Raw genomic sequence first — 25,830 nt, 5'->3', positions numbered from 1 at the left:
TGCCCCTAAGGCTCCCAGCTACAGATGCCTATAGCGTCACCCGGAGCTAGAACTCGTGATCTCAGGATGATCAGCGAAGGTGTTTCTGTTGCATACCTCAGAAGCCAAATTCCAGTCATTTTAATGTTTTGTTTCCTTGATGCAGGCCATTACTTTCATGCACAAATTATCCTAAGACCTATCCATTCTTTTGTTCTTGATTTAAAATGGTTTATATGTATACATTTTAAAATGTCCTATTAATGCTCTTGTTATTAAAAAGGAAATTGTCTATTGGTAGTACTATAACACATTACACTTAAAATAAGAAAATGTCTATATGAATGAAACTGATTTAAAAATCAGGTCTAAAATATATACAGTCATTTTTTTAGATAGATAAAATTACATCATTTTAAAGGTCATCTTGAAATTCAAAAATTTCTAGGTTTTCATGGTTTGATTTTGTGTAGGAAGTTTATAAAGTACATAAAACAGAATGATTCAATAAAATACTTTAAATGATTCTAATGTGAATAAACACCTTAAAATAAACAAACTGAAATTGACTGTCTGTGAAGTATGTAGGTCTATCTCAGGTTTGAACACTGCATGAAAAAAATAGAGTTAGCTTTTGAGAAAAGCCTACAAGTCAAGCCACAGTAGGAAGCTAGAATTGTTACGCAAGGAACCTGTTTTTAAAGAGTGCATTACTAACTGTACAAAAGGCTGAATTAATGCACATTTTCTGATCTCTTCACCATTCGTTTAGTAGGTTCAACAGCATATTAATATAACAAAACAACAATCGAACTCTCAACATTACAGAAAATAAAACTATAATATTTAACACCACAAAAAAGCCTGTGCTCGTTGTAAAAAAAATCCAAAAAGGAAAAAAATATAAGTTTTATTTTTTAATTTATTTTAAGTAATGGTCCAAAGAAAGAAAGCTGGAACCATTTACCAAGATACCCTAGAGAAACTTTTTTTAAGAGTAAATGTCAAAACATTCTGACATTGATCATTCAAATGTTTAAATATCATTAACATTTAAAAAGTATTCACACAGAAATTAATTCTGAGAGCCAATTTGTGTGTGTGTGTGTGTGTGTGTGTGTGTGTGTGTGTGTGTGTGTGCATGTGTGAGTGTGCAGAAGCTGAAGAAACACTTAAGCAATATGTAATATTTTGCTTTTCTAGCCCTTTTGTGTACATGAGTGTGTGCACATTTCTCTGTATTTGAATGACTTATTGGAAGGAAATAGATATAATAGATATTTGTTTATATCACATTTTATATATGGTATTAATATATCTTTCTTTTCTTTAAACAAATACGGATGCATTGTATTAGTTACAGTAGGTGAAGGGATGTCACTTCTTATCATTTCCCAGCATGTACTCAGACTAGTCCTCAGGTCATTTGTAAAAGTTATTAAGGTTGCCGAAGATATTACTAAATAATCCGTGAAGATGCCCTGAAGATGACCTTATTGTGAGACCTAGAAGAAAGTAGCTGTAAAGATAATGTGTGTGTGTGTGTGTGTGTGTGTGTGTGTGAGAGAGAGAGAAAGAGTGATTCCTGAAGTCATCTCCAATAGGTCTGTAGTTTGTAAGCTCCTGAAGACATCATGCAGTCCTACCTGTGCCCACTGGGATATAACAATTTTATTCTAAGTGACTGTGACTAACTGCTTATTGCTTTTCGAGTTGCATGATCACAGGAGAGCTGCGTTTGAACTCCTTGTGTGAGCTACTTTGTTGTCTTTCCTTTCTAGATCAAAGACCAATAACATCAGATGTGGCAGTGTATATGTTTATACGGGTTTGGTGAGAGAGGGAGGGGGTACTATGTCCCCAAAAGATAAGAATATCTGACAGGTTGACCTTGGGGAAACATGTGGCTGGTACCCATCGTGTTTAGAGATCAGTAAGAAAAGTAGGGGGAGCCAAATAGATGAGATAGTGTGAAGAGCAAAGTTGGTTTCCTGGTTAAGGCTTGATGTTTCAAAATGCTTTTTAATCATAAAGTGTGATCTGTTCAACCCACACTTGCATATATTTGTGCAAATATGGTATGTCTGATTTCAACAGAGGAATACTGTGTAGTTACATAAGAAATCAAATAAATGTATTAGGCTGAGGAACTAACAGGGTTTGCTGCAAGGGTTTAGGGAACACCTCTTCCCTCAGACAGAAGAATCACTTCGAACTAAGCCTGATCACTTTTATCCTATGATGAAACATTTCGAACCTGATGGAAGTAATCTTTTCCAGGATGATCTCACCCTATCCCTATTACCTTCATTTAGAGATTTTGAGGTATTATCTTATGGAAGAAGGATGTCCTTAATTTGCAGAGTGTTTATTGTCAATCATTTGCATTTGAATTACACCTATTGTATGCCATGAAAGCCAAATTCTTACATATTGTGTAATGTAGAAATGATTTGGTATACTGTTCTGTAGCGTAGTGCGGAAAAACGACAACTGCAAAGCCATAGTTTAACAATAATACAATTAACTGGGACTAAGTTAATGTTTTGTAGTTATATTTTAGTTTGTTCGCTATTTGATTTTCAAGGCTGAAATGAGTTGCATTATAAACATCAAGTCTACAACTTTTAAACAAGACCCAGTAGCCAGTTATGTAAACAAAGGCCTGGTCATTTAGCAATAGGTTTGTGTACAAATGTGTATAATGAAACACATTTAATAAAAAAAATGATTTGGAGTATACAAAACAATCAGTCTGGATAAAGCTGCACAATACTGTAATGTAAAGGACAACTTGAGCTTTTTTGTTCTTTCTTTCTTTTTTTAAAATTCTGTTAAAACTCAGGTCTCTATAGACTTCAATAGACCCAACTGCCATCTGTACATCAGAGGACGCAGATGGTGCAGTGAAAGTAGTCAAGAGTGAGGAAGAGGTACACAAACTGTATTTTCTGCAAGAGCAGTTCAGTGTCTGTGCTACAGGGCTGCTGGCTGCTTGCCTTGAGTCAGTTCTGCTTAGCATCAGCAAACCACACACACTTACACATACACGCACACACACACATACACGTACACACACACATACACGTACACACACACACACACACACATACACACACACACACACAACATACACCAAGTTGCAGTATGATGAGAGATAGGACTGTGACTAGTCCACCAAATATCAAACAGGTCACCAAGTAGACACTCGCATACATTAACCTTCAGCCTGAAGGTGAAGTGACTCTGGAGACATTTTCTGTAGAAGACATGATGCGTCACCTGTAGCGGATCATTATTAGCACAGCTTCGACGCTATCTGAGACTTATCTAAAAGCTCACGAAACTGTAAACCATTATCACCACTAACTTTTTCCTAAAAAAAAATAAATAATAATCATTTAAAGCCACATCAGCCGAAAATTCATTTGAATAGTTGCTTAATTTCTAATGGATTTTATTTTTTTATTTTTCTGCTGAAACTGACTGAATCATCAATCCATGAGACACAAGCTTCTCTCGCTTTCTCTGATGACCATATGGTGCTGCACAGTAGATGTGTGTCTGGATTCGTGCTAGAGCAAGATCTGCAGCTGAGTTCTCTCACCACAGGATCTGCTGTCACTAAACTCTGCTGTTGGTTTCAAAGAGAATCATGAAGGGGTGAAAACTGATTTCCAGCAGAGAGCACAGAATTCATACTGACACACACATAAGCATGCCTGCACTAACGCCTGCTCACACTTCTGATCTTACAGAAAAAAGCCCTGTTGAAAGCAGCGCCGTTCTGTTCACACCTCAGAATATCGATGTATATCATGGAATAATAACAGGGTACAAAACGTCTCTAATGGCAGAATTCTGTCTTTTTACACCTCACATGATAAGGCTTGTTAAGAAGCCACTTACACATTTACAGCTGGATGTTCTGATCCACATGTGTTCAGTGATAGCAGGTTCTGAAAAGCAAAATAAAAAATAAAAAAATACTGTTTATGATGGTGTGTTATGACAGTTGGTTATAAAAGTACAGCCACACAAATAAAAATTAAGCTGTAGGCAGATAAGCAAGCGCATTTGGAATATGATAGCTGTCAGGCTTAATAGGATATTAGGGGTAGTTGATGCGCTATGCTGATGCATGACTAACATGCACAATGGGTCAAGCTGCAAAACAGATGTCCCCGCATGAGAAGATTATCTGTGTGATTTTTGTCTCATGCAAATCAAGCCACGAAGGTTGCTGTTCATATGTCGACACCCAGTGTCATGATGCTAACGCTTCATGGTTTTGTGTGAACAGTTGACCCCATCATGGCTGTTCACCTCGACATGTTGTATTTCATGCTTGGCGTGATGTGCGCTCCACGTGGCCAGGAAATCTAGACAACCTCAGTATCGTGCTGGAGTAATGTTCTGAATCAAAGACTCAAATGCTGAGCTGATGTTTAGTGAGTCTGGTTTAAAAGATTGTTTTTGTAATTAAATGTCATGCTTATTTGTTCAGACTTTTTTATTTTAACCAATCCCTGGTAGTGTTTAATATCTGGTTTTTGTTAAGATTTTGGAAACCTAGTATATATTCTCTTTTCAGTAAGCCTTTGTAATATCCACAAATAATTTTTGGTGGATATTTAATTACATCATTCTGTATTACATACCATAGCTATGACCTGCATTGCAATATCTTTGAACCTTTATTATGCTTATGTGGCAAAAATGATTATTATTTTTATTAAATAAATATTTAATTATTAACAATGTATGTTTTCATCTGTACTCGATAGCTTTTTTTACCTGTTGCACATCCATTTCCATATACAGTCATAATTTCTCCTACGGTTCTGGATCAGCATGAAGAAAATGTCCCTTCACAACACTAGAGCTGTGACTCACAGGTAGACTATTAATATGATCAAATTTTTAGGCATTGGGATTTTTGATTCAGTACGATTCCTTAGCAGTAAATGTTACTGTGTGATTTGTCCGAGCTCAGTTTTTTATGAGATTTGAAGTATTTATTAAACGCTACTAACTCACTCATTCTTCATCTATACTGATTTATCTGGTGTACAAGGTTGTGGGGGGCCTGGAGGCTATCCCAGAAAACGTAGGGCACGAGGCGGGGTACACCCTGGACAGGGTGCCAATCCATCGTAGGGTACACACACATACTCGCACACCCATTCACACACTACGGGCAATTTGGGAACCTCAATCCACCTAGTATCCAGAAAAAACCCACAGACCACGGGGAGAACATGCAAGCTTGTGCAAGACGTAAGGCGACAGTGCTAACCACTAGGCCACCGTGCCACCCTTAAACACTACTAAATGCATTTAGTAATAAAGAAATTATCTTTTTTCCCTGCCAATATTCTTTTTCACACTCCAGTAGTGGTGGGTTGTTCATAAACAATTCGGTCTTTTTGAATGTGTCTTTAACGTGATTCAGAAAAACGATCAGTCTCAGAGAGTGCACCAATCGCAAAAAACAAAAAGAAAAAATTTAAGTAAAACGTAAGTATTTGTGGAAACAGGAAACTGTGGTATCTTTTTAAGGGATTCATTTTAAAACCAGTTAATATTTTATAGTTTCCACAGATATTAATTAAATAAACTGTGGACTTATTCTGAATTAAAAAGTGACCGACAACAGATTAATTAAATTGCATAACGGATTAAATTGCACAACTTTAGATAATTAAATTGCACAACAATTTAATTGCACAACAATTATTGCAACTAAGAGACCCCAAAAGGTGTTTAGAGGATATAAAACAGCTATAAATCCCAAAGAGGGACATAAAAGTTAATTTAATTTTTTACATCACTTTCAGGAACACAAACTGTAATGAAAACTTATAAAAAAAAAATTAATGATCTTAGCTTATAGGATTTATACATTTTTATCACTTTTTATAAAGGAGCATTATCATACAAAAATCAAGCTTATTCAATGCATTAATTTAATTGCTTTACACCATCAGCCACAACACTAACACCACCACCAGTTAACCAGAATAACATTGATTATCATTATATACCAGTAAACTGGTGACAGGATCATGGGCACCCCCAAGGCTTCTTTATGCCTGTGGTGAGCCGAGGCCACCCCAAGCAATATATTATAGAAATTCTCAACGGGTACTGAGACTGTTCCTGCTGTTCCTGCGGTATTGCATTTCCTAGCATTTCGGCATGGGCACACATTATTTCACTAACGGAGAAAGGAATTTAGGAGCTCTTTTAAATAGTAAAGGGTAAAATCTTTTTGTGAGCTGGGTGCATTAATAAAAATAAAAAAAAACTGTCTTTTGTAGATATTTTATTTTACTGTAAATGTTTAAAAGTATAGCCTGTGTGTTGTTTAGTGTTTCCTTTAAAAGTGTTTAAGCACCTTTTTGCAAGACAGCCTGTGTGTGTCTGCATTTGTATGTTTGTGTAAGCTTCCTTCATTGGTTTTGCTGACTGTATCTTTATATCTTTTCTTCTTATTTTTGAAGTAAGTGCCTTTGAAGTGTATTAATCGTTAGTCAATCTCTGTGTGGGAAATGAAGAAAACTAGACATACAGTAAGCACACACACACACACACACACACACTACAAGCCACACAGCTTTTTTATGAACACGCACAGTACATACACTCACACACACACACACACACACAGTTTGTCAGCATTCAAACCTGTGTTTTGGTGGACCAGCAGTGGTCGGCTGATCAGCTGGTGTAATCTGGCAAACAGGATCCACAAAACATCCGACATCTTAAAGGATATTGCTGATTTCTGTAGATATGAGCCTTTAAAGCAATATTGTGGTGTATTGTCGATCCACTGCATGTATGACGTGCTTGTATTCTGAAAATAATAAATAATGTGTTTCTTTCAACTCATTCATCGTGAAAGTATAAGGGGTTTTTGTTGAATTTCCTTATTTACACGGTAACCAATGGTCAAAAGCTTCAGTTCACATCAAGCATCAGAATGATGGAAAAATGTGATCTCTGTGACAGTAACTGTGCCATGTTTGTTGATATTACATCAGCTGCTTTGAGTATTTTAGAACCTCCAGATCTTGAAGGATATTCACACACAACATTCTGTAAAAAATTGTACAGAAACATTGCGACAAAACAATAAAACATCCAGTGAGTGGCAGGTCTGTGGGTTTTTGTTGATGAGTCAGGTCAGAGACTGTTTTCAGCCGACAAGGTGACACTGAGCTGGCACTTTTTACAACCATGGTGAGCAGAAAAGCATCTTAGAATGCTTACACACATCGATCCATAGACGGATAACAGCAGCAGTAAACCACAAGAACAGGAATCTGAGTCAGCACAAATGGTGCACCAGATCTGCACGACTGAAGGTTGAAAAAAAAAAAGTTGGACAGTTTTTTCCCCCTTTAATTTGTTAATGTAATTTGTTGCACTTGGAAATGTCTAGGGCTATTAATTCTAAATCAGTTCGTCTCTTGCAACAGAGGAAAGTCTTAATCTTGCTTCCCTGGGACAGTTTTCATGACAGCCAGTTTCATCATAGTGTTTCGTGGAATTGTAACTGCACTTGCAGATACTCGTCCTGCAAATTCTTGCAATTTTCTGGACAGACTGACCTTCCTGCCTTAAATCAATGATGCTCTGTTATTTCTCTTCGAGTCCAGTTCTGAGACCTGGACTCAAGTGTTGCATACATCACATTTTCTCTTCACTGTTTCTCTAGCTTAACTGGCTTTAATTATGAATGCAATCGATGTGTTTAAACAGGAAGAAGTTTAGCAAAAGTATTCTACATAATAGAGTTCCTTATATAAGGATCGTACAAGGATGTATAGACAATGTATGAGAGTGAGTCAAATATTATCCGCACTCAGGCGGTGGAATTTCTTAAAAATAAATTTTTAGAAAAGACAATAATGACATAATCAACATGACTTTTTGCTTTTAATACATTTTGTCCATTTGGCAGCACGCTTTTGTTTTAGTTCTTCAATAAGCATCTCACTGTAACAAACTGTTGATTATTAAATGTTTTTTTTTCTTTCTGATATTGTTCCAGTACTGGCCCTTGTAAATGCCAGAAATCTGTAACCCTAACTTTTTACTTTTTCTTGGTTCTTTTCTTGATGTTTCCTTTCCAAACTCTGCAGTTTACTCCCAGACTCAGAAGTAGTGCTTAATCTGTGTCTCGTCACTTGTAATGAACTTTCACCTTCCTTAGAATATGGGTCCAATATTGTTTGCAGGTATCCAAACACTTCTGTTTATGCTCTTCTGTGAATTGTTTTGGCACCAGGTACACGCTCAGACCACAAAAAAGAAAAAGAAAAATCATTGCACGCTGCTCTTCTTTTGTGCAAGTGGGTCATCCATTTTTTTATGCCTCAAATGGAAAGCGCTGATCAGACAGTATGGCCTACAGAAGTTTTAATATAAAAGGAGTGCGGGTAATTTTTGTCTCGTGTCAAATTCGCATGTCTTTGTATAAGGATGTTTCGTTGTCGAAAGATTAATTACACACCATGTGTATAAGTATCTAGTTTCTGTCTTAAATGTAAAAAAAACAAAAAACATTAAATTAGAAGTTGTGTGAGCAAATTGTCTATAATTTAACAATATCAGGAAATCAGAGATGACATAGATTAACATGATATCAGACAGAAAAGGTGGGTATGAAAAGCATTTACTGTTAGTAATCTCAGCCAAAAGGCATGGCAGTAATGAAAGTGCATCAGGTGCAGCGCTGTGGTTTGACCTTAATCTGGTGTACTTTACAACATATTTGGTTCTCTGTTCACACCCCTTTAAAATGTACAGCATCTATGTGTGTGTGTGGCTGCAGTTCCTGCAGTGTGCCCCAAATATCTTTATGCCAGATGGTTAGATAAAATAATTGTCCTGCCCTTGCACACGTATCCTCATTATGTATGTCATCTGCATTATGTATCTGACCCACCGATACACACTGTCTCGAAGGGTTTCTAGCAGTAATCAGAGCCTTCTTCTGACCCCTACACCCCATGGGTTAAACCCCTGAGACATAGTTGTCCTTAGTGACTTTTTTTTTGTTCCTTTCAAAACAAACAGCCATTATCAAAAGGGTATCTAGTGCCTGGAGCATATGGATCTGCTACATATTGAAGCCATACTTTACCAGTGTGTGTTCTTCACAGGCGTGCACCATTTCAAGCTGTTTAATGGTTTATAATATGTTTTTTTCCAGACATAGTGCAGAATCCTCAAAAGGAGCAACTTTTCAGTAACTCAGACATGCCTCACATCTTTAACACTGTTGCCACTTGAACCATCATGTTCTGATTCACACATTTATAAGCACATCTTATTCTGACTTTAAGCTAAAAGTGAAATGTTTTTTGGCTTCTGCGTGGAGGCGCATTTTCATTTGCAAGTTTGCACAAAGCTGCAGCAGAAGTTTTGGCAGTTTGCTTGTCTGGAGCATCCAGGTGTGTGTTAACACAATGCCAAGAGAGCAAAGACATAAGCAATTGTCTTAGAGGAGCAATTGTTCCTGCACATCAATCTGTAAATGGTTTAATAACCCTGTAGTGTGAAAGGTTATTTAGAAGTGGAAAGTATTCAAGACAGCTGCCAATCTTCCCAGGAGTGGATGTCCCAGCACATTCACCTAATGGGCAGACCTTGCAATACTTACAGAGTAATACCAAAAAAAACAACAACAAAAAAAAAGAGCTACATCTCAGACACTATAGGCCCTACTGACTATATATAATATTAAAATCCAAAACAGCACAATTAGAAGAAGACTGAACAAAGTATAGTCTGTTTGGAGCATTGCTAGGAGAAAGCTGAGAAAAAGAGCTGTTTGGCTTTAACGCCCACAGTATTTCAGCAGAAACACCTCATACCCACTGTAAAGCATGGCAGTGGAGGGATGATTATTTGGGCTTGTTTTGCAGCCACAAGCCACTTGTTTTGCAGGCACCTTGCAGTGATTTAGGTTACCATGAACATCTCTGTATGCCAGAGCATTCTAGAGGCAAATGTGAGGCCATCTGTCTGACAGCTAAAGCTTGGTCAAAATTGGGTCATGCAACAGGATCTGAAGCAGAATTGCTATATATATATATATATATAATTTTATAATTATATATTTTATCATTTCATCATTTTTTTTTAAAATAAAGATTTAAGGTTTTGGAATGACCTAGTTAATGTCTAGACCTCCACCCAATAAAACTGCTGTGGTGGACTAAAAGAGCGGTGTGCATAAATAAGTGCCCCAAAACACTCAATTAACTAAAGCAATGTTGTCCAGAAGAACAGGTCAATATTCCTCCACAATGATGTTGAATGAAAGCAGTTTACAGTAAAGGTGGATCTTCAAGCTATCAAATCATGGGGGTCCTTTTTTTGAGTAATACAAAGACCCACTATGATCAGAGGATTTTTTTTATTTTGTTTTTACACAAAAACACATAAAATTGAAAGAAGGGGTACTAACTTTTGCACATGACTATATGTTTCTTGTAATGTGTTTATTGTCTAATAAATTCAGTTAATCTGCAGTAGACAGACTTATTCTAAACAGCATAAAAGATGGGCTGATGCACCGTTTATGACTCTTCTCAATACTAGTGTCAGTGCTACCAATGCTGTAGGTGTAAGTCTGTGTCATTAGCAGAATGAGCTTCAGTTTTATGGAAAGAAACAGGTGGGCTTCCCACAAAGGTAGATAAAAGTTAATGGAGAGTGTGTCATCTCTCTCTCTCTCTTTCTCTCTGTGTGTGTGACTTTAAGAGTTGCTGACACACCCCATAGCAAAGAAACCCCAGGATGAGATCTTATGTTAATCTCTTCTTTGTCTCCTGGACAGAAAAGAGCTGTCTTTGAGACTTGAATGATATTTAGGCATTTTCTGCATCTTCTCTGTCTCAAATGTGTCTCATTCCCTTTAAGTCTCAGAGATCGTTTACATTTGTCTTGTGTGCAACTCACATATGCAGAAATGGGCCATATTTGAGACATGAATGAGATTTTAACCGTTTTCTGAATCTTCTTAAATGTGTCTCAAATATGGCTCATTATCTTTAAATCTCAGAGTTAGTTTATATTTGCCTTGTGTGTGACTCATGTTTTATGTTTCCCCAAAGCAGTGTTTTTCACACATAATTGTAAACTGTGCATTTGGGTTTTCTGAAATGTTCTGATATGATCCGTTTTAAAATTTTTGCTTAGTCATGTGTGTATAGTTAGTTAAAATTAAATAAAATTGAGTTCTTCATATTGAAGAATATATTCTGCTGAAAAAATGTCACTCTATATTGCACAATCCTGGCAAAGAATGGCTAAAAATGCTTGTTTAAGGGCTAGGGTTCTCTGACAAACAGTGTCACTAACTACACTAAAGAGTCATCTTCACATACGGGTAGATTATTTACCAATAAAGAGCTAAAATACAATATACAGAATATATATATATATATATATATATATATATATATATATATATATATTTTTTTTTTTTTTTTTTTTTTTTTTTTTTTTATCAAGTCATGAAGCAATGAGATAATGTTTGTGTTCAGTGATTTCTGTATACAATTATCATTTAAGACCAAACCTATTTTCGATTGTACATTTATGACTAAATGGTCAACATTTTTTCATAGACACCCAAATTAAGCCTATAGTACATATATATTCTAATATACATTATTTTCCACAATTTTTCCCACACATGTTATAAGCCTGCAAATGTTTGAGTGGCCAGTGTGTTACAGAAATGTGCAGTGCATCGTCAGGCCTCGGTGTCAAGCAAAATAAATAAATAAATAAAATAAAATAAAAACTCCTTATCCGTTATTCATCCAGACCTTTAGGTGGCGGTAGCGCACCACCTACTTTTCCTCCCGCAGATAAAAATGAAAAAGAAGACAAAGCGGACGGTGAAGGTGGGTTTTACTTTTTCCCTCCGAATTTAAAATTAATTATTGTTGACAAGGAGTCAAAATGTAAGTTAAAACCACAGAATCTTTGTTAAAAAAAAAAAAAAACTGTGGTATACTTAGCTGAAATTTACACAGCTTACGTTTGTTGTTAAATTGCAAAAGGAATTCAAATGCTACCAGTGGGTGGTTTAGCATGTGGATTAGCATATCTAGGTAACTAACATTTGTGAGGTTGAAAGTTGTTTTTTTAATGGTAAAAAAAAACATTCTTTTTAATGGTAAAAACCAATTGTAGCTGGCTACAGAATTATTATTATTATTAGGCTTTTTTGAAGTAAAAAATAATAATCTAATGTTCAGTGGGTGGTTTAGCATGTGGATTAGCATATCTAGGTAACTAACATTTGTGAGGTTGAAAGTTGTTTTTTTAATGGTAAAAAAAAACATTCTTTTTAATGGTAAAAACCAGTTGTAGCTGGCTACAGAATTATTATTATTATTAGGCTTTTTTGAAGTAAAAAATAATAATATAATGTTCAGTTTTTGAAAACCAGGGGTCCGTTCTTCGTACGTCGCTTGACACATCCGAGATGAATTGACACATCTAAGATGAGATCATCGTGCTAATTACGATCTGGCTAAGTCGGTTCTTCGAGCTCACCTGTTGTTGATGATTATTATAGCTCGATTGAGTTGTCTAGGATTAGACCCCCCCCCCCCACACACACACAATCGCTATCAAATATTATATTAGAACATAAATTCATAGGTTAATGGTTTACAAATTACAGTAGACAATAAAATAATAAATATAAAAATAAATTTGTTGTATATGCAAAAATAGAAATAATATTTTTTTCAAATACAACATGTATACTTTTATATTGTTTATTTTATAATAAAATTAGTTTTGTCCAATTTATCATTATAAAATATTTATTTTTAATATATATATATATATTTATTTGCATATTTTTATGACAAACCCCTGAAAAATAAATGTGTTACAAAATAAACATTATACAAGAATTTGTATTAATGGTCTTGACGGCTGTCTCGTGCCTATGGTTTATTATAATAGTAATATCATATTTGATAATAATAAACCTATGAATTTATGTTCTAATATAATATGTGATAGCGATTATGTGTGTGTTTGTAGTCCATGGCAGGGGGCATATACTTTTCTTTTTCCACGTGAGTCAGTCCGCGTCAGTCGTGCTCTTTAACCAATCAGATGTGACCTCGCCATTTCAACCAAGACACTTGGTTTTATGACATTTTGTATAATTTAGTGTCTTGATTTGCCAGATTTTGCTGGTGTCTGTTATATTGTGTGAATTTTAAATTTTTCACTGTATGCTGTCAACTGAGAATTTTTGATATGTTTAATAAAACTATAATATTTCTAATTTGTTTCATGCATCTCCTTTATATCTAATTAGGATCTTGTATATGGCTAAATTGCTTCTCTTTTAAATGCAGTTATGTTTCTTATGTACATCTCAAATTTCTCAAATGTTTCTCAAAAGTATGTCTCGCTTCGTGTCTGTTATCTCTTTGTTTCTCCTAAGTGGGGTTTAGGAGAAATAGAAAAGACAAAAGTTGAGCTTGTAATGAGACAACTCAATTCAGTCTCATGAGACAAGAAAAAGCTCATTTTAAGCAACAAAATTTTGCTATGGGACGAAAATTATGTTAAGGTAACTGACGATGTGATTAGTACGCATTGTCTTTCACTGACTAGCAGAGAGAACCCTTAGGGCATAGTGGAGACTGTTGCCAGGCACCCTTCGCCTGTTGCTAGGCGATGCTTGCGTTGACGGGCCAGAGGGGTAAGATTGAGGACATGGAGTGCATGCAGTTGAAGAGCCTTGCATGTGTCCTGTTTAGTTGACTGAAGTCAGTGGACACACACTTGGAATTCCTTTGAAGTGGACACACTTTCAATTACTTTTTAAGCTGCCCTTTCGATCCAACAGTTTCCTCTTTTGTTCTTGGTCTTTCCAAGAACTGTCTCAATTTCATTATTTTGGAACTGATGCAAAAATGTAAAACAGTTCATACTTAGATGTTAATTGCAGGACTGTATGTACTTTTTCTGAGCTTTACACTGAAAATAATGCCTGACTTATTCTGCCTGTCTAACACACTGCCCATTTTTCCTGTCACTGGATGCTAGTCATTACAAACATAAAACACACTCCCAGTGCTCATTAATATGAATTAGCTTTCCAATAGACTCCATAATGAAGTCAGACACATTTGCACATCAGTAGAAGCAGAAGCAGTATTCTCTGAAATCAAAGTCTTTTGTAACCTGTTGGTTTCAAACCTAAGCAGAAATTTGCTGATTCATTATTTAATGTCAGAAAAAAAGCAAAATTAGCTGCTTTTAGACCTGCAGGCTTGTTTTTCAATCATGTGTTTATGAAGAATTATTTTATTTCCTTTTTTAAAAATGAGCAACCAAAAAAAAACAAGTTTTTATAGTTGTTATAAATGCATTAAACAAATATATTTACACATGCATTGTTCTAAAAAAACATTTTGTTTAGGACCCAAGCATTATGACAGCAGCCCTATGATGTGTGTGAAGGGATTTTTTTGGGGTCTTAACATGCCTGAAAAATAATGAAAATCACAGAGGATGGAATCTGCTGCCGGGCCTTCACAAAAGATTTTGTTTTACAAAATACATACACACTTGCATATATATGTACATACAAAACCCAATAAGCCTTTAGATCTCATTGAGTTGAACAAATTTCAATATGCATGTAATGGGCTCTACACAGCAGGAAGTCAGTTATTTTGGGTCGTTTGCAAAACGCCCCAATGGAATTAGATATACTTCTCTTTGGGGATTTATATGATTGCTGCCAAATCGGGCCAATGTGATCTGAAGACATTGAGGATGCAAAATTGCGATAATTCATTATCTTAAATGGGCCCATAAGATGCCTTAAACTTATGCCAAAAAGTGGCTAATAACTTCCTGAATAACATCACGTCAAGTGACACCATATTCGGGAACATTATAGCTTTTTTCCTACATCTAGGGCTTTTTAAAGGTCTTAACATGAAATTCCTGCTATTCTAAATGTTGTCGTAATGGTACTGGTATGCCCCACTTAAATGCATGTGTTCACTGTGCCCACTGTCTTTTTGGTGCGCTTGGGCGGTAAGACTGGTGCTCATCCCCGATCATCATTGCTTACAACTATACTTATTATAATTTCATTTTAAATTTGTTTAGAATTTCGATTTTATTTCTCACTTTTGCCTCTCATTATCTACACCGCTTGTGCTGTACAGGAAGCCTGGAGCTTATCCCAGGGTGGCACCTATCAGGTTAAACCCTGGACGGGGTACCAATCCACCGCAGGACACACAAGCAAACTTTCATTTACACATTATGAACAATCTGGAAATAACAATTAGCCTACTCTGCATGTATTTGGACTGTGGGAGGAAACCAGAGTGGAAACCCACCAAGCACGGGGAGAACAGTCACACTCCACACACACAGCCCCAAGGCGGTAATCGAACCTCGACCCTGGAGGTGTGGGGCCAGGGTGTTCAGTTTTATTTCTTTCAATTGCAATTTTACTTTAATCAGCCCCCAATGTTTAGTAACTTGAATAGGTGAAGAATGTCTTGCTTGAAGCATTTACTACAATACTGTCACAATTATGTTAAAATAGATGTTTTAGTAGTGAATTTGTTCTAGCTTTATAGAAGGTGTATAGTGTATGTGTGGTAGATGATCATATCTGTGTCTATGTGAGAGAGTGTGTGACAGACTGAAACGCAGCGGGGATGGCCTGATCCTCCCTGAGCGTGTTAATGAGTGAGACATGGTAAATTACTTGCCATCATACTTAAATCATACTCTGTGTGAATCTGAGGTTGTTGAATCTCTCTGACCCCCTACTTCACACAGACTGAAGCCAACATTAGAAACTTGTAGTGCTAATGAGAATGTAGCAAACATATTGGCAAACCAAGACATCTTTATTAATGATTGAGAGAGAATTGGATAGGGAGATGTTCAATATAAGTCATTTAACATTGTAAGAATACATGCAGTCAAGATTCTAGTTCATCCCAAAGCTGATGAATTATAATGAAATCAGTCGGGCTCTGTGCAGGCCACTCAAGTTTTTCCTCTTCGACCTTGATGACCCATGTCTTACTGGACCTCTCTTCGAGCACAGGGTCAGTGTCATGCTGGAACAGGTTTAGACTAAGCCCTCAGCTCAAGAGAAGGAAAATCATTATGCTCCAGCATACAAATGACAATTGAGTGCTTTCAAATTTGTGGCAACAGTGCTGGGTAAGGTCCACTCCCCATGCTTTTTAGCCATAAAGTGTATTATTAGATGGCTATTGTTATCAACTATAAGTAACAGTTCCCTATTTTTGGAAAGTCGTTGTTTTTACAATGCAGCTTGTGTACTTGCCAGAAATTTTAGTATATACATATATATAACATTTTTGATTGAAAAATATTATTTATTTTTATCAGCCCTTTGCCCGCTAGTTTTTTTTTTATTGTTTCTATTGTAACAGGATTCACAAAAAATAAAAATAAAGAAAAAAGCATCTAGGATATGCTCACATGTAGTTTAAATATTAATACAAATATAATAATTTGGAGCATCGATCAAATAGAGATTTACATGCTGAGAGGGGCATCATGTTGCGTACACTGCCATGTACATGCTGTACATTTTATACATACTGTCGCTGATTATTGCATACAGTGGTATAGGCTGTTTGGCCGACAAAGTCTAAGTACTAAATGAAATTAAAAAGCATTGAATCCGACTTGGGCATAAACATCAACGTACTTAACATATGTGCTCATAAAAGAAGACCCTGAAGACCCTAAAAGTGAAATCAGTGATGTTGTTACACTTTGTGGTACAATAATAACACACTAGATAGCAGTCACATGATGGACAAACATTGATCTATGGCTGTTGCTCTTTGTTGATAGCTAAAGTGGTCAGTGAGAGGATTCCCTGGTAAGAGCCACTCAGCCGATTAATATTTTCCTTTTCATGCCCATTAATGTTGTAATTTGTTAATCTCCTTTTATCTCTCTCTCTCTCTTGTTTGATAATATGAGTGATTCATATGTAATAATCAGATGAGACACTTTCTTTTCAATGGCATTAGTTTGAGACTAGACAGATGCCAATTGTCCTGTGCCCATAGATGGAGGTAAAAGCAGGCGTAGGATTATCTGCACCTTATATTTAATCTCAGACATTAACAGAACAAGACAGACACAGCCAAGACCTCCACTTGGAGGCATATGTCAATGTCAATAATGTAACACAGGGAGCATGAACAGTCACTTGTCAATATTTGCTTTGGTAGATGTGTGTGTGTGTGTGTGTGTGTGTGTCCATATCCCTTGTGAACTGATTTACAGCTTATGTGGGTTAAACGACCATCATTAGCTTAGTAGGTATGAATGGGTAGTTGGCACTTTACTGTTGGGCCACTCAATCATTGCTAACCAAAGCTGAACATTACGGCCAAATGTAACAATATGGAAATAATCATCATTAACCAATGTCATTGCAGCTTAGTTCCACCTCTAATTTAACTTATTTAAGCCATTAGGAATAGTGTAACATACATTATTAAATTGCATTTAACGTAAGGTTACAACTTGTAATTTTACAAAACCCGTAAAACAAATCAAACACTTCAACTCAACACTTCACATTTTCAACTTCTCAACTACAGTTTCTCGACTTTTGACACAGTGATGTCAAATCAACATGACTGTGCATAGCATCAGATATATATAAAAAAAAATAGCACTTATTAATTTTAAATGACATGCTGTATATACAACTCATCAGACAATTTATAGACATATTCAAATATGTCTGTCAGTTAAATAAAATATTTATTTATTAGTTATTTTTTCTATTTCAAAGTCCAAGATTTATTCTTCAAATCAAACTTGAGCCATTTTTTGGTCTCATTAGTCTCACTTAGCTGTTTATCTTGTATATTATGTTCTTATTGCATTGTGCTTTTGGAAATGTAATTACTTTCACTATTAAACATGGATGTGATTTCTAATGTGATAATTATTTCATTAATATTATTATTTCTTAAATGATCTCTGATATCATGGGCATTCATGATTTTCTTTTCCCAACCACATGTCTTCCACAAAGTTGATGGTTCAGCCCTCTCCTTTCATTTTAATAAGTGTGCAGAAGGGCTCTTAACACAAATCCAAATTTAAAATCTTTTCAGTTATTTTCTTTGCTTGATAAAGGTCAGTCATTGCATCAAGTGAGGATGAGCACATTTACATTTAAAACGTGCAACATTATTTCAGCTGATGATCTGTAACTTTTGAACTTGATGTCGGAAACAACCAAAGGTCAAAGGGAGCTCAGTGAAAGGGTAGTCTTTTGAGAAATACTAAACTTCCTGTTATTTGCTCATTTGTAATTATGTCACAGATCCTGCTGCTGTAATTATGGATGTTGACATGGATATGATACTTGAACAAAGTTGAAAGGCTGTTCTGATGGAGCTGGAACACACAGAAATATACAAGGATACCAAAAATACAGAAGCTAACATGAAAAGCGTTTAGTAAAACACTCAGTGCCTTTAAAGGCAATAAAAAAAAAGTCTCTAGTTGAGAAACTGTAATGCTGCATGACCCAAAATAAAGGCTTAAAATCTGGCCTCTTGTTCGTCTTCATGTTTTGGTTCAGAACGAAGACTCAGCTCCTGAGAACACTTGAATGTTGATACTTAAATACATTCATCACACTCCCTTTGAGTGTGTGTGTGTCTGTACAGGCTTATCTATTCGTGCTGAATTTTTCAGCCTTTATTTCAGAATTGTAGTGCTGTCTGTCTGTTTTTCTTTTTCTGTTGGGCTTTATTAATACCAGAATAGCTTTTATGGTTATCTGACAGCTGTGATGGCAGGTTGAGCGCTCGCTCTCTTTCTGTCTGCAGCAAAGTGATAGAATCACACTAGGGAATACTCAAGAGTGATTACTGTTCTGCATTTTCCACCGAGAGTAAAATAGATGGTGCATGCGAGAGAGGGGAAATTTTATTTGTCACAGACGCAATCATACAGTGTGCAGTGTGCAATGACATGCTTGGTTGATGACCTGATAAACTGTGTGCAAAACAAGCGAAATTCAAAGACGAAAAGACACACATGACACATAGACCAGAACAAAAATATTTAGAGACTACTCTGCAATATGTTAGTTAATGCAAATTTAAAGCAATTATTAGTAAATGTTTATGATGTATCTCTGGCAGGTGAAAGTAGAATATAACAATAGATTGTGAGGAATAATGAGTAATTTATGTTTCAACATGATCATAGAGTATAGAGTGTAGGGCAGCGTAGAGAGAGGCAGTAATGAAGAACAAGCTCCATTTTAAGCCTTTCTGTGTTAGACTTCAGGCTGCAGGAACACTTTTCAGACAGCAACATTAAAAAGAGGGCATTGTCTGGGTAGCAGAGATCCTTTGAGATCCTCTTAGCATTTACCTTGAAATCTTTTTTTTCTTTCTGGACACTGCTGGTTTGGAAGTCCGTCTTTAATGATGCATCTTGTATTTTTGATGTAGTTGGAGATCTGTGTTTGGGGATGTTACTGAGCAAGATAATGCTTTGTTTTTGTATTTGGCAGTGGTACATCAGGATCGGGTGGTTATGACTGGCTTTATGTTAAACAGCACTCGGCCCAGTTTTACTTTAAACATCGTAAAAGATCATCTTTGGTTAAAAGTCAAGATTGTTGACATAATGTGACGAGCAATAGGATCAAACAGGAATCATGGGATAGCTACAAACAGGGTAGTGGCGATGGCGGAATGTAAGCAAAATATATTGGATTTAAAAGAATACAGTAGTTAGTACTGTAAGTTGAATAGCTGCAGCAGATTAAATGTCTCTGTAAGGTATCCTATAGTTATATTATAGCAGGACAAAGAGAAACATGACATGGAAAGAAACAGCAGATAAATTACACCTTCCAGATGTGTACCTAGATAATTAGCAAACTTAACCACTGTTTATTATTATGGCAATGTCAAGCTATTTTTATGCTCTTCAACAGAAGAGCTAGAATTTTCAGTTAAGCATCCAGTTTGGCAAAACATAGTACCTATCTTAGTAGTAGTATATTAGTTTAATCTTTCTTTGAATCATTTACTTATATAAATCTTTTTGGGATCATTTCATACAGTGTATAGGTATATACAGTAAGTTTATACTGTATGTACAGTATACAGTTAGGTCAATACATTCTTGGAACACTCTCACTCACTCATCTTCTATATCGCTTTATCCTGTATTTAGGGTCGCAGGGACCTGGAGCCTATCCCAGGAGGCTTAGGGCACGGGGCAGGGTACAACCTGGATAGGGTGCCAATCCATCGCAGCGCACACACACATACTGTACACACACTCACACACCCATTCACACACTACTGGCAAATTGGGAACGACAAATAACCTTAACATGTCTTTGGAAAGTGGGAGGAAACGGAGTACCCGGAGGAAACCCACCAAGCACACTCCATGCACACAGACACGGGAATCGAGCCTGGCCAAGAACCGAACCCGGACCCTGGATGTGCAAGACGACAGTGCTAACAACTATGCCACCGTGCCGCCCATTTTGGAACAATGGTAGATTTTATTTTGGCATTTGGCCTCTTACACCAATACATTGAATTTAAAAAGGGACATTGAAGACAGGAACAAAGTGGAGACTTTTAGCTTTATTTCAAGGGGTTTGACAAAAGTGTGGCATTAACCATTCAGAAATTACAGCTATTTTCATATACACACACATTTATTTATTTTTGTCTTAATTCTTTTTTTGGGTGGGTATAAATAATGGAAACAAAATGCAGACCACGAGTACAAACATAAGGGTTGCCTTCAATACTGGGCCGAAAATTCTTTGCAGTCACTGACTGTCTGAACCCATGGGCATGACCTAACGCTGAGTTTCTTTTCGAGAGAAGCATTGCCTCTCGAAAGGCCTTTACTTCAGCTGCCTTCAGCTGCAGCTTGTTTGTGGGTCTTTCTCCCTTCAGACAATTATTTGTCTGCAATATAAGGAGGCATCCTACAGTATCAGTTTTGCAGCATTTGGCTAAATCTGAGCAGAGAGTATAGCCCTATTAACTTCAGAATTCATCCTGCTACTTTTATCAGCAGTCAGGCCATTAATAAACATCAGTGACCCGGTTCCACTGGCAGCCATACATGTACATGCTTATGCCAGAATACTGTGTCCACCACGTTTGACAAATGATGTGGTATGCTTTGGATCATGAGTGTTTTTTTTTCTTCATACTTTTCTCTTCCCATCATACTGGTACAAGTACAATTTTGGTTTCATCAGTCCAAAGAATCTGGCGAAGTTTTCTGGTCTTTTTGTTCTTGAGCCTTACCAGTGGCTTGCACCGTGTTGTGAAGTGTCTGTATTTACTTCATAAAGCCGTACTGTATCTTGACTGTAGACTTTGACGATGACATGACTACCTCCTCTAATGACATGACTACCTCCTCTAATAGTCTTGATTTAAAGGGTTATTCTTTCCCATGGAAAGGATTTTGCAGTCATCTACTTTAGTTGTCTTCGGTTGTCTTCTAGGATTTTTGCTGTTGCTGAGCTTGCTAGTTAATTCCTTCTTTTTAAGAATGTTCCAAAGTGTTGTATTGGCCACTCTCAATGTTTTTGCTATCTTTCTGATTGGTTTAGTTTTGGTTTTAGGCTAAGGATGACCACTTTCACTTGCACAGTCACCTCTTTAGACCTCATGTTCAGAGTTCAAGGGTACAGCTACATTTGCACCAAATGCAGATGTAACATTCCGAACCTTGTCCATGTATTTTATCTGCTTAATTATTGATGGTTTAAAAAGGTAACAGGTCACATTAGTCAGCCAGTCCAAAAGTAGGGTGTGTGTATGAAAATGGCTATAATTCCTGAATGGTTATCAATTTTTTTTGAAATTGTTTAATACCAAACTCAGACTAATGTAGGAACAGTGCAGTCATGTATGTAAAGCAAGTACAGAAAGGGGCTCAGGATATAGCCCTGTGGGACTCCTATGCTTTGGGTAAAGATTGGAGAGGTGTGCCTGTAAGGATGTTCAGAACCTGGTCAGATAGACAGATTCTTATTCGTAGGTCTGCAAACTTGGTTATGTTGTCAGTGCCAACCTGTAATCATTTCAAAGCTTTTGCACCTACCTTTCTTCTCTGTTGTTAAGGAACGTTAGAGCAGTATGTAGAACGAATCCTGTTATATCGCCTAGGCTTTATGAGCAAATTGTAGTGGGTCCGGTGTGGCAGGCAGTGATGAGGAAATATAGTCTTCAATTAGTTTTTTAAAACACTTAACTTCTACTTATGTTAATACTGTTGGTCAATAATCATTCCCCATCAGGCTTTGGGAAGGTAAGGTTTGCCGTGCAAAGTTTACGCAGAATACGGTATGTTTCCCTCTTTTGCAGGAGTAGTGTTTGCACCCACCACTGTTGTCTGTATGTGCACTAATGCATGCACAGTAGGTCTAACAGATTCAGTATTGGTGCTGTGCTCCGTCAATCCATTGATCAGTAGCTCAGTGTGGCCCCAGTAAACACAAACACATCTAAGGATATGTTATATCTACCAATGTTGTAATAAGAGTTAATGAGTTAATATGTTAATAATGGTTTAATGAGTAAAATTTGGGCACAGGTAAAGCAATTTAAATGTTCTTAAATCTTATATACAGTATAATGATCGTAATATTCTTTTTTAATAATGTAAACAATATTTATGGGAATAGACAAAAGCGTCTTTAAAATGCTTGACAATCCTATTGAAGGTACTAAAGGCACACGCGCACATGTGTGTATGTGGGTGTGTGTGTTTGTGTTTGTGAACTAAAAGTAACAGGAACTAAAATTAGATATGTCTGCCTATAAACATGTTTTTGGGAGGAAGCAGGAAACAAGAGAACACAAAAGAAAATTTACATCAGATGATATGAATAGAAACTTCTCAAATAAATTATCATAAACTCAGGATTGAGCCAGTGATCCAGGAGCTTTGACTTTATAACTGCATATTAAACATTTTACATATTTTACTAGCAAAGAACGTACTGAATCAAATAAGGTTTTCAGGAAAAATTTAGCTTCTGTTGGCTACTGTTCACTGGACGCACTTTGCAAGGTATTTCCTGCCATGTTGTATTCTTTTCTAAAGCCTTAGTCATAGGCAGCACAGAGGCACGTCTCACAGCTCACATCGTCTCACATCGGGGCATGTCTCACAGTTTCAGTGTTCCGGGTTCAATCCTGACCTCACTTTACTGTCTGTGTTGTCAGCATGTCCACAGGAGTTTTATCTGGGTTGTTTAGTTTTCTCCTAAAATCATGCTGGTAGGGGATCAAAGGCTTGCCTCAAGAAACCAAAACAACACTCCATCAGCGCTATAAAGATGTTCTATAGTAACTGGTTAAATACTGTATATCACTTACTGCCCTGTTTTGATTTAAAACATGTAGCCCCGAGCAATATTTTTAAAAGCTAGTTGCACATAAAGTTTATTAACCTGCAGTGTCAGATGCAAACACATTAAGCAACTCTGTGTAAGTATGGGTTAGATGGAAAACCAAATGGCTTTTTTTTTCTTCTTAAATATAACCTTCAATCATGTACTGTACTTAGCACACATGTGATGTTTACCTCAATACCAACCACAAATACTGTAATGATGTTGCAAGAAAAGTGTTTATAGTGTAAAATATCATTATGCGTTCTAAATGTCATATAATGTAATGGCATGAAAATCAATTATTGTATAAAGAAAGTATTTGCAAAAACTGGGTTATTTTTTATTATGGGCGATTTTTGGTGTCTCCAATTAAATCTGGCATATCTGCACAATACAATGCCGAGGATTGAGATGTACAGTATGTGTATGTGTGTGTTTATCAGCAGGCGGCTTTAAAAATGAGGAGAGAGTGTTTCGCGAACGTATGCGGCCCAGGAAGAGGCAGGGAGCGGTGCGAAGGAGAGTGCATCAAGTCAACGGCCACAAGTTCATGGCCACCTACCTGAGGCAACCCACCTACTGCTCACACTGCCGCGAATTCATTTGGTGAGTGCACACATCTGCACAAACTCCAAGGTGGTAATCAAGGCAGGCTTAATGTGTGCGAATCAGATTTGTTTACGTTCTCTTTTGTGTTTGTGTGACTGAATGAGATGAAGCAGGTGAGTACACAAGTTCACCATGTTACAGCTGACGATGTTTGCACATCAGGCAGGTCAGTTGTGTGCATTCTGTCTCCTTAGCAAGGAGTACAATGTTTTTTAATACAACTGGTATTCTTTCATGTTTCTAGAGGTGATATGGATAACATTTTACATTTAGGGTCCCTTAACTAACACTATTTACTATAATAATTAACATAATGACCATTAGCATTCTTAAACCTAAAGTAATGTAAACAGTGTAACACAATAAGATAACACATGTCATAACTGATGCTGCATTCATTACTTGTTATGCATTTTATTATCACAAATAAATGAGAAAAGTTTAAATGACCTTAATGAACTCTGGTCTCCATGTAAAAATGCTATGCATCTCAGTTGTAAATTTTGCCAGTTAATAACCAAAAATTACAGTATATAAAAGTTGCATTATATTAATTTAATAATAATAATAATAATATTTGTAGAATTGACATACATAAGAATTATTATACTATATTTAATATTGGCATTTATTTAAACTTTAATATAAAACATTACTTTATACATAGGTCTTTAAGAAGATAAGGCACCTAGCATTAAGTACTTTTACTGTAAATAAGATTCACTATTTATACACTCACTCATACACACCCATGCAAAAAAAACAACAACAACATAAAAAAACACATAGGTAAAATAAGGACTAAACCTTTCTTGCTTATTGAGATGGTGCATTAGCTTCAGTTTTTTGGTAGCTGAGGTTCTTTCAAGGGTTTGGTTATGTAATGCCATAATGAGAAAATTTGGGTCACTCTATCTGTATGATCTGAGACTTTAATTATGTGGGCATGCTCTTGTTCATGTAAGAATCTTATGTACAAGCCTATTTTAGGCAACTGTTTTAATGCACAAATTTTGTTATAGATCCTTTACAGAGTTTATATAGCATTATGCATTTTTTATATTAACTTTTACTAAACTAAAAATTAATGGATAAAGAAAAATATTTGTAAGTAATAAAAATGATAAAAGGCAACTTATTAGACAATAATAATAATAATAATAATAATAACAGAAAAAGCTGCTCAGGTTTTGCAACAACAAAAAAGGATAAAATTCTTGATGACAGAAAAATTTGACAGATTTTCCAAGATGCTCAGGAAATGGTATGACAACACATATTGAGGTTTATTTGTAGTTGATTATTCTTTCGCTTCATGTTCTTTATAGTATTTTTTAAATATAGAAATATTAATTAGTTTTGAAAGCAGCTTTGTTTAACACGGTTTCCTTTACCTTCGACTTTTGTACAGTACTGCATATAACTTACCAACTTGTTTTCTATTTCTTTGCTCACAGGGGTGTCCTCGGGAAGCAGGGCTATCAGTGTCAAGGTACTGTAAAACCCTAAACTCTCTACCAATTTACTTGTATGTCTAGAGGATCAATCAAATTTACTTGCAAGCAACTAAATTTATGAGCGGGCCCAAGCACCTGCGCCATTAGCACCCGGGCGCACCAAACAACCTGTGTTTTTTGAGAAGTTTAATACCTTCAAAATGCACACACAACCTCTTAGGTGGCCTAATGGCAGCAGCCTGGGTGATTTAAAAAAAATACTTAGTA

At 36.2% G+C, this 25,830-nt stretch overlaps 1 protein-coding gene across 2 annotated transcripts in view; it reads left to right on the top strand.

The window, feature by feature from the left end:
• Positions 1–25,830, top strand: part of prkceb (protein kinase C, epsilon b) — a 94,705-nt gene that overhangs the window by 29,870 nt on the left and 39,005 nt on the right. The window contains exons 3-4 of one of the 2 annotated variants that reach the window (XM_053501907.1): positions 23,944–24,103; positions 25,564–25,598. In XM_053501907.1, the coding sequence (XP_053357882.1) occupies positions 23,944–24,103; positions 25,564–25,598 (195 nt within the window). Of the gene's footprint in view, positions 1–23,940; positions 24,104–25,563; positions 25,599–25,830 lie in introns of both variants that reach the window. The other variant, XM_053501906.1, reaches the window with a different exon arrangement.

This window comes from Clarias gariepinus, chromosome 8, assembly GCF_024256425.1.
Source record: "Clarias gariepinus isolate MV-2021 ecotype Netherlands chromosome 8, CGAR_prim_01v2, whole genome shotgun sequence".
In the NCBI taxonomy this organism is placed as follows: Eukaryota; Metazoa; Chordata; class Actinopteri; order Siluriformes; family Clariidae; genus Clarias; species Clarias gariepinus.
Note: the sequence above shows the minus strand (reverse complement) of the source record. Positions and strands in the feature narration are given on the sequence as shown.